This window comes from Bufo bufo, chromosome 4 (genome assembly GCF_905171765.1).
Source record: "Bufo bufo chromosome 4, aBufBuf1.1, whole genome shotgun sequence".
Lineage (NCBI taxonomy): Eukaryota > Metazoa > Chordata > Amphibia > Anura > Bufonidae > Bufo > Bufo bufo.
The window spans coordinates 291,700,912-291,717,496 of record NC_053392.1 but is presented as its reverse complement, the minus strand read 5'-3'; the positions used below and the strand labels follow the sequence as shown (position 1 = coordinate 291,717,496).

General features: G+C 44.4%; 1 protein-coding gene across 2 annotated transcripts in view; it reads left to right on the top strand.

The window, feature by feature from the left end:
* The window catches only part of LOC120998137 (pleckstrin homology domain interacting protein), a 186,244-nt gene that overhangs the window by 72,185 nt on the left and 97,474 nt on the right, over positions 1-16,585 (top strand). For both annotated transcript variants that reach the window (XM_040428675.1, XM_040428677.1), the window contains exons 19-23: positions 1,568-1,751; positions 2,052-2,175; positions 3,909-4,049; positions 4,898-4,992; positions 11,115-11,340. In XM_040428675.1, the coding sequence (XP_040284609.1) occupies positions 1,568-1,751; positions 2,052-2,175; positions 3,909-4,049; positions 4,898-4,992; positions 11,115-11,340 (770 nt within the window). The remainder of the gene's footprint in view (positions 1-1,567; positions 1,752-2,051; positions 2,176-3,908; positions 4,050-4,897; positions 4,993-11,114; positions 11,341-16,585) is intronic.

Genomic DNA, 16,585 nt, shown 5'->3' with positions numbered 1-16,585 from the left:
ACTGCTGCTACAGCTGATCGGCAGGGGTCCCGGGTATCGGTCCCCCACTGATCAGATATTGATGACCCATCCTGAAGATAGGTCATCAGTAATAATTTTGAAAACCCCTTTAATAGTAAATGGCACTTGACCACTGCAAGCTCAGTAGAGTTTAGAGCGACATTTCAGTGGACATTTAAAAGATGAGCAAGGCCGTTTCTTTATTTATGAGACCTCGCATTTTGCGGGACATGTGTTAGTTTTTTTTTTTTTTTTTGCCGTTTTGGGGTACATATAATGTATTAAATAATGTATTATTTTATTTTTTGGGGAGGGAGATTAAAAAAACCTGCAATTTTAACATTGTCTACAGTTTATTTTTACAGTGTTCTCTGTGTAGTATAAGGCTACTTTCACACTTGCGTTCAGAGAGGATCAGTCTGGTGTCTGCACAGACGGATCTGCTCCTATAATGCAGACGCTTGGATCCGTTCAGAACGGATCCGTCTGCATTATAGCTTAGAAAAAAAATCTAAGTGTGAAAGTAGTTCAGACAAATCCGTCCAGACTTTACATTGAAAGTCAATGGGGGACGGATCCGTTTGAAAATTGAGCCATATTGTGTCATCTTCAAACGGATCCGTCCCCATTGACTTACATTGTAAGTCTGGACCGATCCGTTTGCCTCCGCACGGCCAGGCAGGCACCAGAACGCTGCAAGCAGCGTTCGGGTGTCCGCCTGCTGAGCGGAGGCTGAACGCTGCCAGACTGATGCATTCTCAGCGGATCCGCATCCACTCAGAATGCATTAGGGCAGTATGGATGCGTTCGGGGCCGCTTGTGAGCCCCTTCAAACGGAGCTCACAAGCAGAGTCCCGAACGCTAGTGTGAAAGTAGCCTAAATAACACCACTATTCTGTGGGTCAGTACAATTGTGATGAAGCCAAATTTATGTCATACTACTTGCATAATAACACTTGTTTTTACAAAATAATCTTATTTTTGTGTCGCTGCATTTCAAGATTTTGAACACTTTTATTTTTCTAACTCTATAACCATGTGAGGGCTAATATATTACAAGAGAGGATGATATTTTTTCTCTCTGCTATACTGCAGGCCGTTAGATACCCTAATGCCCCCTTCTCCAGGCTGGCTGAGATCACAGCCAGGTGAATGGAGGGGCAGCTTTAATCCTGCGTGTCTCAAGCTCAGTAGAAGGTAGAGATATGGACTAGGTCTTTTTTTGAAAGCTGGCAATGGAATCTTTACAACAAGACCAGATCACAGCATTATCTCTTACATTGGCAGATCTAGCCTTTAGAAATCGGGTCAGAAGTGAAAACAAGTAAAACCTGCTTTTACTTTCAGCTTCTATCACTCCAGACCTGATGTCTAATGGTTATATCTCCTGATTTAGGATATAAATGAGTATATGACTTATCTTGTATAATGTCTGCTTTCAAACAAGACTAGGCCCATATCTCTATCTTCTGCAGAGCAGAGCTTGGGCAAAATGGTTAGGGGCTTAAAGCAACAGTCTATCGGGTAGAAATGTCACATTATGACTGTGCTTAATTGTACTTTACAGCTTCAGTGAGTTCCACTTCTGAGGTTCATTCTCCACCAAATATTGGCTTGCGACGCAGTGGTCAAATTGAGGGTGTTCGGCAGATGCACAGCAATGCACCAAGAAGTGAAATGGCTACTGAACGTGACCTCGTAGCATGGAGTCGTAGAGTAGTGGTCCCAGAGCTTCCTCCGGCGGTAGCCAGGTAAAGTTTTTGTCGCAGTGATATGATGTAGGAGGCAAGATGTACATAACTGGGGTTTCAGAATTGGAGCAGAGGAAAAGGGGATTAGTTGCTCATGGCAAAAAGTGTTATAAAAGCCGGATTCTGGTTGCTTGCTGTTAGCAACTGCTCTACTTTCCCTTTGCACCAGTTTGTATAAATCTTCCCAATATTAGACTAGCGTTTAGTTTTTATTGCATGTTAATTTTTTAAGTTCCTAGCACTTCAGCACAAAACTTAATATACATATTGCCAATACAATGCTCTAAATTATGCCCTTAGCAAACAGGAGGAATGGAGAACAGCAAAAGGAGAAGAAGAGATACATCTTTACAAAGCAGAGGAGAAAAGGAAATCCCTTTCAAACCACATTGCTAGAGAAAATAAATCCGTCTCTTGCTCTAAGGTGGGTTGCCCCAATCTGAGAAATGAGCGTGAAAGCGAGATTTAAGGCACACAGAAGTGCCATTTACCCAGCTATGATCTTTGTATCATAGATCTGTACACTGTGCATCAGCCCCTTATCATCATCTTTTGTCTCTAGTACTAAAACAGCCAGTTGTGATGAGCAGAAATGTGTTTTGTTATTCAAGACCTGTAAGACATTTTAAATATTTGCTGGTTTGATGCTAGAATTTTTTTGACAGATTTATACTAATGACCTATTCTCAGGATAGGTTATCATTATCTGTTCGGTGGGGGTCATACACCCGAGACCTCTGCCGATTAGCTGTTAAGGTGGCACCACTGCCTTCTTGCAGCTTACCAAGCATAGCACCGTACATTGTATAGTGGCTGTGCGTGGGTTTCTCAGCTCAGCCCCATTCACTTTAATGGGATTAAGCTGCACCTAGGCCATGCAACCGATAAATGTGATGCCACTGGCCTAGGGTAAGCTGTGATAAGGTGGTGGCTCTCACGGAAGCGCTGCAGCCTCTTCAATCAGCTGATCAGGGGTTCCAGGTGTCGGACCCCCCATCAATCAGATACTGATGACCTTTGTTCTAATACTGTATGGAGCAGGAGCTCCAGACAGCATTAGAATATATTGGCTCCGATGAGCGGAAGTTAGTAAAAAAACATTTCCCGAACTCTGGTTCAGTTCCAAGGTACCACTTGGAACCAAATGTTTTTTTTTTGCAGTACAAATTATTTATGTAGTTACGGCGTGAAGTCTCGCGAGACTTCGCAAAGCAACAACTTCGGCTCATTGGAGCCAATACATTCTAATACTGTACGGAGCTCCTACCATGATGTAGTATTACATATATTGATAAGGGGTTAAAAACCCTCATTTGGAAAATTAATCAAATTAGTTGCATCTTTTTGCACAGTTTTTGCTGCTTTTTCTATTAGGCAAATCTATGAATACATCTTATAGACATGGAAGGTATAATGACAATACCTCTCCCTTCTGGGAAAATGTGAAAATTTTTCTGTGTTATGGCATGCTACAATCTTCTCTACAGACATCACTGTGGAATTGAGTAATAACTTTGTAGTTTTAACCCCCTCTGACCACTATACTTAAAGGGACTCTGTCTCCAGATTTATCCCTATTAAGCTAGCTGACATTTAACTTTTCTAATATGCTAATTAGCCTCTAGGTAGGAGGGGTCTTGTTCCTGCTCCTAAAGGCTCCGTTCTCTCACGTTTGTCGCCTCCCTCCAAGTCCTGATTGACAGGGCCAGGCAGCACTCGCATCTGTCTGCCAGCCCTATGCTCTGGTGAAATCTCGCGCCGTTCAGCATTTTGCGCAGGCGCGGTGAGGAAGCTGACAGCCTGCGAGAGTCTTTCCCTCACCGCGCCTGCGCCTAGAGGCTAATTGGCATATTATAAACGTTAGATTTCTGGCGTAACGGGGGCATAGATAAATTTAGGAATAGGCTAGTTAGGTTTAGCTGACATTAGCACACTGCTAATGTCAGCTAGCTTAATAGGGTTAAATCTGGTGACAGAATCCCTTTAAGAATGAAGTGATTGTAAAAGCAATTGTTTGTACCCTATGGATCTTTGCATTGCATTTATTATTATTTCCAGGACGTCCCCCATGACAGCACATAGGAGTGCTGTCATGTTGGACTCCTGGAAAGAATGTTACCGGTAAGACTAACTACCGATTTTTATTTTTTAATACAGAACAATTCTCATGAACCTATATTAGAATCGGGAGATGCAAGAAAGCAGCAAGCTGGACAGCACAACTATAGAACAAGGGCTACTTTAGAAGAACAAGCTGGACCTTCAGAAGACCTAGAGAATGAAAATAGCTCATCAGATGTGAGATGTTTAGTAGATCAATTATCAATTGGTATTCTAATTAAAGATGAGTGAATAGATTCATTCATCAGATTTCTTGATAAGTGAGGGCCTGTCCTCGCTGCTCAATAGGGTCAGACATCTCACTCATCCCGGTCAATCTCCTGTGCCACCTGCTACTGGAGCAGTGACTGTGCATGTATGTAACTGCACAGGCATAGTTGCATTTCCAGTAGCAGCAGCAGAGCCTCTGTTTTTGTGGTGCTACTCACAGCAGCCGTGCCATGGCCTGGCGAGATGTCTGGTCCTGTCAAAGTGAGAGGGGGAACCTCCTGAGCAGCGGGGGCAGCCCCTCTCTGTTAAAGAACTCTTATCTTATTCTAATGCATATCGTACTTGGGCTAAAGCAACATTATTTGCTATTTTAACTTTTGCTTAACTACATTTCTTTGAGTTTTGCACTTTACCATGTATTGTTCATATAATGCTATATTACAGATTGATGCTTTATAAATGCTTTGTACTGCCCCAATGGGGTGTACAGTCAGCCGTTCCAAACACACATGATCTAGTTTAGGCTTCATAAGATGTCATTTGACATGAGCTTTGTCTTGTTAGTGTAAGGGCTCATGCACACGGCGGTTGTGCTTTTTGCGGTCCGCAAAACAAGGCTTCCGGCCATATGTTCCGCATTTTGTGGAACGTCCTGCCCTCTATAGAACTGTCCTATTCTTGTCCAAAAAAACTGGATACGGGAACTTTGCCTCAAATCAGTAGCTTCAGTTTTTGTTTTTCATTTTAAAGAAAATGTTAACTACTTTACTTATTTTACTATTTTACTATGCTTTTTTTTTTTTTTGTTTAACTAGGAAGCAGATGCTGAAAGTGAGGCAGTGGCAGCAAGTGGTGCAACATCAGAAGATGAAGACAAACCAAACTGGAACGGTGATGACAGTAGCTCAAGGTATATTAAATGGTTCAAAGTCAGACTAGGGTGCCTATGGCCCACCAGTAAAATTTGTTCTAGGTGCCTACTGTACAGCTACATGGAAATATTATATGCTCACACAGTGGCAGGCAGCAAGAAGATGATTGATTACAGGGACATCTACAGCAGCTTCCATATGGTGGGTCCCTAATGAAAGAGGATACTGGATGGCCTTCCTCTGTACCTACAAGTAGTCTTAGCCATCTGATGCATCTGTAATAATAAGCTTAGCCTCTTTTTTATTATATGCTCTTTGGTTGAGTTGCTGTATGTTGCCTGTCTGTATGTAGTGCAGTCTGTCTACTGTGCTACTTGTGCAGGGGGTGAGGCACTAGGTGTCTACCTTGTTCAGGGGCCCAACAGGCGATTCATCTGTTTCCCTGTGTGCCAGTCCGATCCTGAAATGGTCACTAACTTTTCACACAACGTTGCATAATTCGGTAGTACAAGCAAAACTTTGTAATGTGTTGTACCAGAAAGAGAGCTCTACTTTTCATGTTTTCAGCTGTTTACCTTTCTCCTCCCCTCCTAATTAGTTTTGTGTGAAATATACCTTCCTTTTTTGCCTACCTCAACCAATGTCTTGATGCTATCTCATTTGACTGCCAATATGACATTAAGTCCGTCCATTTCTTGGATTTGTTTCTCAGGGGTGATGTAGGTATGTCTGGCATCCACGCCTCCACTTATAGGAAAGATACAGCGGTCAATACAATTTTGTTGGTAACCTCGTGCCACTCCCCACATGTTATCCACAATATTCCCAAACGGGAGATGATTCGCACTAGACGTAATTGTACAGATGTGGGTACATTTAAAAGGGTCTCTAATAAAGTTAAAAGGAGACTAGAACATAGATTGTATGCCCGAGAGATATGGCGCTGTCACTGGACAGAAAAGCTCTGATCTTTCCTGACAATACGCATCGATCCAAACGAGATGGTAGCGGTCTGTCCAGCGAGAATGCCATTATGTTCTCCACGGTTTATAGTGAGGAGTATAGGGATATATGCCATATTATCAAAAAACACCTTCCTGTTTTAAGTTATGATAAATACTGGTCTAAGTTCATAAAAAGCAGTATTAAATGTGTGGCGCGACGGGCGCCAACACTGGGAAATATACTAAGCCCTAGTCTTTATGCGGATAGTCCCAGGACACAACCAACATTGCTATCTAATAAGGGAAGTTATAAATGCGGACATAGCAGATGTATTTGTTGCCGCCACATGAAGAGAAGCTGTACTTTTGCATCTATGGCTAATGGTAGGCAATTTGCAATTAAGGCTTACCTGAATTGTAACACTAAATTTGCTGTATATTTAATTACGTGTGAAGTCTGCTCACTCCAGTATGTAGACTGTACAACAAATGCTATTAAAACCAGGATAAGAAAACCTATTTCTGATATACCTAATTTCAAAATAAGAAACGTCTCTGCTGCCAGTCTGCACTTTGCCCTAGTGCATGGAGGCGATTTTTCAGCCTTGAGTGCATTCGGCATAGAAAGGGTTACAGCTCCCTTACGAGGTGGAGATCATTGAAGAAGCTTCTTAACAGAGAGGCTTTCTGGATGTTCCAACTCAGCACTTGCATTCCAACAGGTTTAAACAAAAGACAGGATTTAATCCTACAATATAACGAAGTACATACCTGTTTATTACATTGCATTGAAAAAAAAGTTCTTTGTTTCTGATTTGATTAGTTTGTGAATAAGCTTTTTTTAAGAATATTGGATGTTCCGATCCTACTAAGGAGTTAACAGCCATGTGATATCTAAACCTCCACGGATTGGTGTGAGAGGAGTATATAAGTAACTGCTTAGTATGTGTTACTCATGTCATGATTAACCCCTTAGGGACCCATGACGTACCGGTACAGCATGGATCCCGAGTCCTTAAGGACCCATGACGTACCGGTACATCATGTATAGTTCCGATCACCGGCGGGCGGTGATCGGAACCTGGTGCCTGCTCAAATCATTGAGCAGGCACCTAGGCTAAATGCGCGGTGGGGGTCAATTCAGACCTGCGGTTTGCGGCTTTTAAAGAGGACCTTTCACTACTCTACAAACTAAAAACTAACTATATCAGTGGGCAGAGCGGCGCCCAGGGGTCCCCCTGCACTTACTAGTATGTCTGGGCGCCGCTCCGTTCGCCCGGTATAGGCTCCGGTGTCTGCGCTCCCTCTGACTGATTTTTTTGTATGAGGCGTGTCCCTTGCTGCAGTGCTGGCCAATCGCAGCGCACAGCTCATAGCCTGGCTATGAGCTGTGCGCTGCGATTGGCCAGCGCTGCAGCAAGGGACACACCTCATACAAGAAATCACTCAAGTACAACAGAGGGAGCGCAGACACCGGAGCCTATACCGGGCGAACGGAGCGGCGCCCAGACATACTAGTAAGTGCAGGGGGACACCTGGGCGCCGCTCTGCCCACTGATATAGTTCGTTTTTAGTTTGTAGAGTAGTGAAAGGTCCTCTTTAAGTGTGCGGGCGGCGGTAGTCGGCAGTGCCATCGGGTCCCCATGGGGCTGCGGGGAAGGGGGGGACCCGATGGCAGGGAAGGCAGCGCGATGCTTTCCTGAGGCATCGTGCTGCCTTCCGGTGAAGAGCCTGTGAGATCCAGCCCTCTGGATCTCACAGGCCGGAAGCTGTATGAGTAATACTCACTGTATTACTCATCCAGCCAATGCATTCCAATACAGGAGTATTGGAATGCATTGTAAAGGATTAGACCCCCAAAAGTTCAAGTCCCAAAGTGGGACAAAAAATAAAGTGAAAAAAAAAAGTTTAGAAAATTGTTTCCCCCCCAAAAAAATTAGTTTCAAGTAAAAATAAACAAAAACGTAATTTTCCCCAAATAAAGTTAAAAAAAATTGGTAAAAAATAGGGAAGGGGGGGGGGGGAGAAAGTATACATATTAGGTATCGCCGCGTCCGTATCGACCGGCTCTATAAACATATCACATGACCTAACCCCTCAGATGAACACCGTAAAAAATAAAAACTGTGCTAAATAAACAATTTTTTTGTCACCTTACATCACAAAAAGTACAACAGCAAGCGATCAAAAAGGCGTTTGCCCTCCAAAATAGTACCAATCTAGCGGTCACCTCATCCTGCCAAAAATGAGCCCCTACCTGAGATAATCGCCCAAAAAATAAAAAAAACTATGGCTCAGAATATGGAGACACTAAAACATCATTTTTTTTTGTTTTAAAAAAGCTGTTATTGTGTAAAACTTACATAAATAAAAAAAAAGTATACATATTCTGTATCGCCGCATCCGTGACAACCTGGTCTATAAAAATATCACATGATCTAACCTGTCAGATGAATGTTGTAAATAACAAAAAATAAAAACGGTGCCAAAACAGCTATTTCTTGTTATCTTGCCTCACAAAAAGTGTAATATAGAGCAACAAAAAATCATATGTACCCTAAACTAATACCAACAATACTGCCACCCTATCCCGTAGTTTCTAAAATGGGGACACTTTTTTTGGAGTTTCTATTCTAGGGGTGCATCAGGGGGGCTTTAAATGGGACATGGTGTCAAAAAAAACAGTCCAGCAAAATCTGCCTTCCAAAAACCGTATGGCATTCCTTTCTTTCTGCGCCCTGCCGTTTGCCTATACAGCTGTTTACGACCACATATGGGGTGTTTCTGTAAACTACAGAATCGGGGCCATAAATATTGAGTTTTGTTTGGCTGTTAACCCTTGCTTTGTTACTGGGAAAAATGGAAAATTTGCCAAAAAATTGAAATTCTGAAATTTCATCTCCATTGCCAATAACTCTTGTGGAACACCTAAAGGGTTAATGACGTTTGTAAAAATCAGTTTTGAATACCTTGAGGGGTCTAGTTTATAGAATGGGGTAATTTTTGGGTAGTTTCTATTATGTTAGCCTCGCAAAGTGACTTCAGACCTGAACTGGTCCCTAATAAGTGGGTTTTTGAAAATTTCTGAAAAATTTTTAAGATTTGCTTCTAAACTTCTAAGCCTTGTAACATCCCCAAAAAATAAAATATCATTCCCAAAATGATCTAAACATGAAGTAGACATATGGGGAATGTAAAGTAATAATAATTTTTGGAGGTATTACTATGTATTATAAAAGTAGAGAAATTGAAACTTGGAAATTTGCAATTCTTTACAAATTTTTGGTAAATTTGGTATTTTTTTTATAAATAAAAATGAATTTTTTTAACTTCATACCAGTGTAATGAAGTACAATATGTGACGAAAAAAAATTCTCAGAATGGCCTGGATAAGTCAAAGCGTTTTAAAGTTATTAGCACTTAAAGTAACACTGGTCAGATTTGCAAAAAATGGCCAAGTCCGTAAGGTGAAATAGGGCCGAGTCCTTAAAGGGTTAAGGACTGAAATATGAAGGTCCGAAACATGTAGACTGTATTCTTGCTCATGAGGATTGGAAAGTTTTTACCGCATCAATAAAGTGTCTCTTGTTGTTAAAGAGCTGGATTTTTTTCATCATATTTTTCACTAACACAGGAGTGAATATGTTCTACTTTCCTGTCCTTTTTGGATCTACAGTGTTTCTTGGTTTTATTTAAATTTTTTTGGTACCCCAGCTGATCAAGTGCCCTACCCCCTTTACACTGCTCCAGCACACCTTCGTAGTGACTGTACGTGGTATTCCAGCTCGGTCTTTCACTTGAATGGTATGAAGCTCTAGCAAATCATAATACCAAGCACCACTTGGTAAACAATAACTGGAATGCAGTGCTCTTTACAGCTTCGTGGCTCCTTCAAACAGCTGGTCAGCGAGGTGCTGATGGTCAGACCTCCACCAAGCTAATATTGATTGCCTATTCTAAGGAGAGTCCGTTCACTTGAACCAGATAACCCCTTTAAAGGGTTTCTACCATCAGAATTACTGTTCTGTAGCTCAGGTGCAATGAGTAAAGGTGCAATGAGTAAAGGCCGCGCTCCTGGTGCCGGCTTCCTCACTGCGCCGACTACGTCACAGTGAGGAAGCCGGCACCAGGAGCGCGGCCTTTACTCATTGCGCCTTCGGTGAACACAGAAGTGAACGGCGCAGGCGCAGGATTTCCTCAACGATACATGGAACTTGGACATCAATCAAAAGGAGCGGGGCGGGCAGAACGGAGGACCTGGGCGGGATAAAGGGTGAGTAGACTGAGCCTCTAGGTGCTGAATCTACGCCCACATAGCACCTAGAGGCTCATTAGCATATTTTAAAAGTGTATTTTAGCAAAATGGCTGCAGGGACCAATGTAAAAAACATACTGTTGCACATTGCCAGTGTCCCTGTTTTGCGGATCCGTAGAACACTTACGGACGTGTGAATGGACCTTTATGTAATGCTGACATTAGCACATCGCTAATGTCAGTCAGCTACATAACAGTAATTCTGATGGTAGAAACCCTTTAAAGAAGTTTACCCAATGATTATAGTGGCATAACTGTGGTTGGGCATTTCTAAAATCTGGGTTGTCCACTGATGACCGGAACAAAAGTCACAGCTGTTGGTTTTTGGGCCACATGGATTACATATTGATGACATCTCTAAATATATTTATCATATTTGGCTATGGACTCTGGGGAATTTCTTTAATATTCTATTCTATTTATCTTGGGCTTGAAATCATTGTTTTTGTATTAAAATTTTACCAATTTATCTTCTACACCCTTCAGTTTTCACTGCTTTGCAGATGGTTGCTTTTCTTTGAATTCCAGCTGCTGTGACTGTTCGATATGTGGCCATTATGACTTTACTCCTGACAGTCCATGAACTCTTCTTTATGCTAAATAAGTGTTCATGAGCTGTCAGGAAAGTATAGATAAGGGCTACAAATCGAGCTGCCAGACCAGCTCTCTGATGAATTTCAGAGTGAAAAGAAGAAAGAGGGACAGTCTACAGTGGCAGTGAAAGCTGAAGACTAAACTGTTGAAAGTCTAATAAAGTGCTTTTTAGTCCATGATATGTAGAATACAATGATAAAAAAGGCCCCAAAGGTGTCCTTAGTCTTTATAATTTGCTCCATATCTGTATTCTCCTTGAATCTGTGCTGGAACAAATGTCCACAGATTTACATTTTACTCTTTTCAGTGACTACTCAAGTGATTATTCCGACTGGACTGCTGATGCGGGAATAAATTTGCAGCCGCCAAAGAAAACGCCTAAACTAAAAAACAAGAAAGCTGAAAGCAGCTCTGACGATGAAGAAGGCAATGAAAAGTTCAAGCAGAAGCAAAGTAAAAAAGAAAGGAAAAAGGGAGCTGAGGAGAAAGATGTATCGCCTACCAAAATGAAACCAAAAGAACGGAAGAAAAAGGTAAGATGCCCTAGTTCTCAAAAAGTGACTTTTCAAATACCCGTACATATGATTTAGGGAGCTGCTCTTCTGGACTACATTTCTGGTTCTTCACTTTTTCAGAGTAACAGACTTTTAGCTGAACATTTCATCTGATTAGGAGGATAATTAAAGGGAACCCGTCAGGTCATTTTAATACCCTAAACCGCCACCATACCAGCAAAGATGACCTGGCAGTCTTTCCAAGCATGTCCTTTTCTTTAGATGCAGCAAAAGTGATAAAATAAAACCACTGCAAGTTGTATACTAAAGACCTGGGAAAAGTCAAGGAGGCGTTCACACTGTACATAAGTCCGCTGTCCATTCTCCAACTCTGCTCCTCCAGTCTTCATTGCCATCCTTTCATCCTCTGGAATTCCCACTAGGCTCCTCCAAATCTTGCACATGCACCATTGCCTTAAAGGGACACTGACAGGCCCAATAAGCATATTTAGGTATATATATGACAGTACAGGTCTTCTAAAGTGTATTAGAATCATCTAAGTATCCCCCCTGTCCACCTTTATAAATACCGAAAACGAAAGTTTTATAACCTGCTTGTCTCGTCTCCAATCTGCCCAAGGGGCGGCGTTTCATCTCAAAATGCGCCCAGCCAGCCGCTCCCAACTGCCGTTCTGAAGCTGGGCGGCGGCTACAACTCTCCCCGACTCAAGATCCTGCGCATGGCCAATTCAATCCTCTGGGCACGTCCTCCGTCTAATCTTCAGCGCATGCGCCCGGCCGGGGTCACAGCGCGCCTGCGTACAGACAGTCTGCGTCTTAGAGGCCGCTGCAGCCTCTACTTTATGCGCATGCGCCGGGCACTTGAGTCGGGGAGAGTTGTAGCCGCCGCCCAGCGAAGTGAATATTGATGAGCTGGGCGGGGCTTCAGAACGGCAGTTGGGAGCGGCTGGCTGGGCGCATTTTGAGATGAAACGCCGCCCCTTGGGCAGATTGGAGACGAGACAAGCAGGTTATAAAACTTTAGTTTTCGGTATTTATAAGGTGGACAGGGGGGATACTTAGATGATTTTAATACACTTTATAAGACCTGTACTGTCATATATATATACCTAAATATGCTTATTGGGCCTGTCAGTGTCCCTTTAAATTCCCTAGGGCATGTGCAGTGGAGATTTAGGGGGGCCTTGTGACTATGGCAGCTGGGGAGATGTCAATCAAGATTGGAGGGACATGGTTGGGTACAGGACAGCATGACTTATGTACAATGTGAAGACTCTCTTGACTCCAGAGGTCATTGGAGTACAGAGTTTTAAAAATAGATTTTTATCAGTTTTGTTGCATCTGAAGAAACACGGGTTTAGTGGAAAAGACTTGTGAGGTAATCTGTAGATGGCCAATTGATGAATTGTTATATATAATGAACAATGGTCAAGTCAAGCAAATCCTAACTCAATAATGCCTCAGTTTACCCGTTTTATTTTTTTAATCAAGTGTTCAGATCTCTCTGTCAAAATGTGTCCCCAGTCAGCCAATTCAGTCTGGGATGGTGATTTGAGTTGGGGGATCATTTGTATGGAAAATTGAACTGTGTAGCCTGTCTGTATATAATGTGTGTTTAGGCAGCTATAGTATTATGTGACAACATAACCAGGTATTTATTTTTGCCTTGACCCTCTAGGGTAAGAGTACATATTCCTTTCTCGCACATTTCATTGGGGGACCCAGACCATGGGTATAGCCTAGGTCATTACTTGGAGGAGACACTATGCAAATAGAAAAAGAAAGCTCCCCCTCCCTGGGCTATACCCCCATGTTCCATCAGAAGGACCCCAGATCTTGCTTAGTGTCTGATAAGGAGGATGACATTCTCTCTACTCCCGTTAATTTTTTTCTGCAGGGACGCAGGGTTGCAATTTTGCTTCCCTGGTCTCTCTGTGGAGCAAGCGCCGGGGTCGAATTGACGTCCCCGGCTACCTCCCACCCTCCCCCAGAAGTTAAGTGGAATCGGGCTCGATCTGCAGCTCCGGCGGCCTACCAGATTGGGGGTCACCTTCCTGCCCTCCTCCAGATCACTGCCACTCCTTGTGCCAGCTGACTGAGAGGTGACCTCCGCTGGTGTGGATTTGAGGGCGAAGACTACAGAACGCAGATAAGTACACTGCCTCCTCTGTCTCCCGGTGTGACGCTAGGGCCGTGTGGTGGGGGGTTTGAGGGGGGAGAGGCTACCTGTCTGGGGCATCGCTACATAAGCGGCAACTTCCCGGCTTCCCTCGACGTTGTCTAGGGGGCGGAACCTCCTACCCTTCTGGCAGCCGCGTCTTCTTATTTTCATATTTCCTGTGCGCGGGTTTCGCGCCTCCTGACGCGATTTGTGGGCAGCGCTCTGTCTTCTGCTACTTCCGGCTCAGCGCTCTAGGCTGCTCCCAGCTCCACTCTGTCCCGGTTGCGTGCTGCAGGAACGGTAGGAGACCCTCGCCCCTTCCATTGCAGGATTACCGCCATCATGCCAAAACCTGGGGCCTTACAAAAATCCAAGTCGGCCCCTCTGGCCCCACTGCGGCTATGTAAAGTTTGCGGCTTGCCACTTTCGGTCTCTGGGTCCTGTGACTCTTGCCTTGCCTCTGGACAGAATCATCCTCTCCTCCCCCTCTCACTCAGCCCAGTCCTCCCTCCGCCCTGTCGGAGCCCGCGGAACCCGCTTGGGCCTCTGCCATTTCCGCTGACTTAGCCCAAGTCTCTCGGGCCGCCATGGCCTTCATGGAACGCATGGCGTCTACGGATCCTGCGGCTACCACCATACCGCTTCCCAGTGGTTCCCACAGAGGACGCTCAACCACTAAGAGGCAGCGTACACAGCAGCATCCTTCCTCGGATGATTCAGCTTCCCCTCCTCGCCTAGAGGCCCGGTCAGACACTTCCCCTCCTCGCAGAGATCATAGATTGGAAGAGGAGAGATCCAGTTCTGACGAGGATACAGAGCTGGAGCCCTCGCCCAAGATGTCCACTATGGTGGCAGACTTGGTGGGGGCGGTCCGGGATATTTTCGATATCCAGGGGGAATCTCCTTCCGCTGGTAGCCAGGAATTCCCTCTTTTCCTGGCGCCTCCCCAACGGCACTTAACAGAAGGGTGTCCCCGCCCCAGGACAGGAAACAACATGGAAGCTTGAAGCATAAAAGGCCTCCTCTCCTGTTGTTTCCTGTCCCCGAGTCGCGCGGAAGCTCCTCCTGATACGTTCCAGGATCCTAGCATGGGTGCGCGGTCTGGTGTCTTCCCCAGTCTGGGAGGACCGCGCACAGGATAGGGGGCCTCGGGGACGCATTCGCCTCCCTTCTCCATCAACGGCGTAAGTCCTTCCCTGATAAGGCAGCCCAGGGCTCAAGCCGCGATGCCGGCATTTGAAATAAAGACCGGGAACCTGCCGTTTTTCCTCCCTGTGGTGTTCCAGGTCTGGGATGTCGGCCCCTATCGAAGTCGACGCTGCCCGCAAGCCAATGGATCTAGCCTCTGTCGCCCTTAGCCCGGTAAGCCTCCTCTCTGTCTGGATTATACCTTTTTTCACCCTGGGTGCCTGGTGCTGGAGGAAATCTCTTATATTTCCATTTTAACCCCTTGTGATTCCTCTTAGGGCAGAGAAACCTCCATTGCCAAGGCACCTGGGTCGGAATCAAACAGCAAAAAATGTGCAATTTGCCGAAAATCCTTTGTCTCTAAAGGCAAAAAATCACTATGTTCAAAATGCACTGAGAAAATTGTGTCAGAAGAATCCCCTTCCATTCTGGAATCTATGCGCAATATTATTAAGGAAGAAGTGAATGCAGCAGTAGAATCCAGGCTGCCGCCTTCATCCCCCCCAGGCCTCTACTTCCCGTAAATCTCTCGTATCCTGTTATGGGCCAGAGTTAGACGAGGGAGAGATTACCTCCAGTGATATTTCTGACTCCTCAGAAGACGAATCAGTTATTTTTCCCAGAAGACACCCAGGGTCTCTTGAAAACCATAAGAGGTACTATGAACCTGGAAGATACCAAGGAAAGTATTTCCTTACAGGACCAGATGTTCCAAGGTCTGGGGGAGAGGAAAAGGCGGGTTTTTCCAGTGCACAATAATATTAAATCGCTCATATCCAGAGAGTGGAAGGACCCTGAAAAGCGTACGCCTGTTTCAGGTTCGTTTAAAAGAAAATACCCGTTCGCTGAATCTGATTCCAGCCTTTGGGATAAAACCCCCAAGATTGATGGGCCGTGGCTCAAATTTTAAAGAAATCTTCACTACCATTTGAAGACATGGGTCTATTACATGACCCGATGGATAAAAAGTGCGAGAGTCTGCTAAAAAGAGCCTGGGAGATGAATACAGCCATGTTCAGGCCTAGTATCTCAGCCACCTGTACCGCAAGGTCCTTATCGGTGTGGTTGTCTAAACTAGAAGATCATTTGGCCGCGGGCACCCCCAGAGAAGAGATCCTGGCGTCCCTCTCCGTACTCAAAAAAGCCTCAAATTTCCTAGCGGATGCCTCAGCTGACTTGGTAAAGCTTTCCGCAAGATCCGCAGCTATATCAAATGCCACCCGCAGAGCTGTATGGCTTCGATCCTGGTCAGGTGATACAGATTCAAAAAATCGCCTGTGCTCAATCCCTTGTGAGGGGGATAGACTTTTTGGATCTGTCTTGGACGACATATTGGAAAAAGCGTCCGACAAGAAAAAAGGTTTCCCTTCAGAGCCAAAATATTTCCACCAGAGACGGTCTTTTCGTTCCCAAAACAAGCCCAGAGGGGACCAAAAAAAGATGATAATCCTCAGGAAGATGGCAGGCTTCAAAAGGAAGACAAAAAGGGTTCCTTTTCAATCCAGATAAATCATCCAAATCCTCCCAATGACGCCAAAGGTCAGGTAGGGGCAAGACTGAGAAGTTTCGCCCCAAGCTGGGAAAAAATCGGAACCTGCCCTTGGATTTTTGCCTCCATTCAAGAAGGTTTCAGACTGGAATTCGATTCTTACTCACCGCAGCATTTCATTATAAACAATCCATTACCCAGAAGAGAAGAACTGTGTCTGGAATCCGAAATAATGAACCTGATCCAAAAAGAAGTCTTGCTTCCTGTTTCAGAGCACCAACATCAACAGGGATTTTATTCCCCAGTCTTTTTGGTCCAAAAACAGGAGGTTCCTTCAGGCTAATCATAAACCTGAAAAATCTAAACAAATCCTTGACCTACAAGAGGTTCAAGATGGAAACCATCAGATTGACAGAAAATCTTCT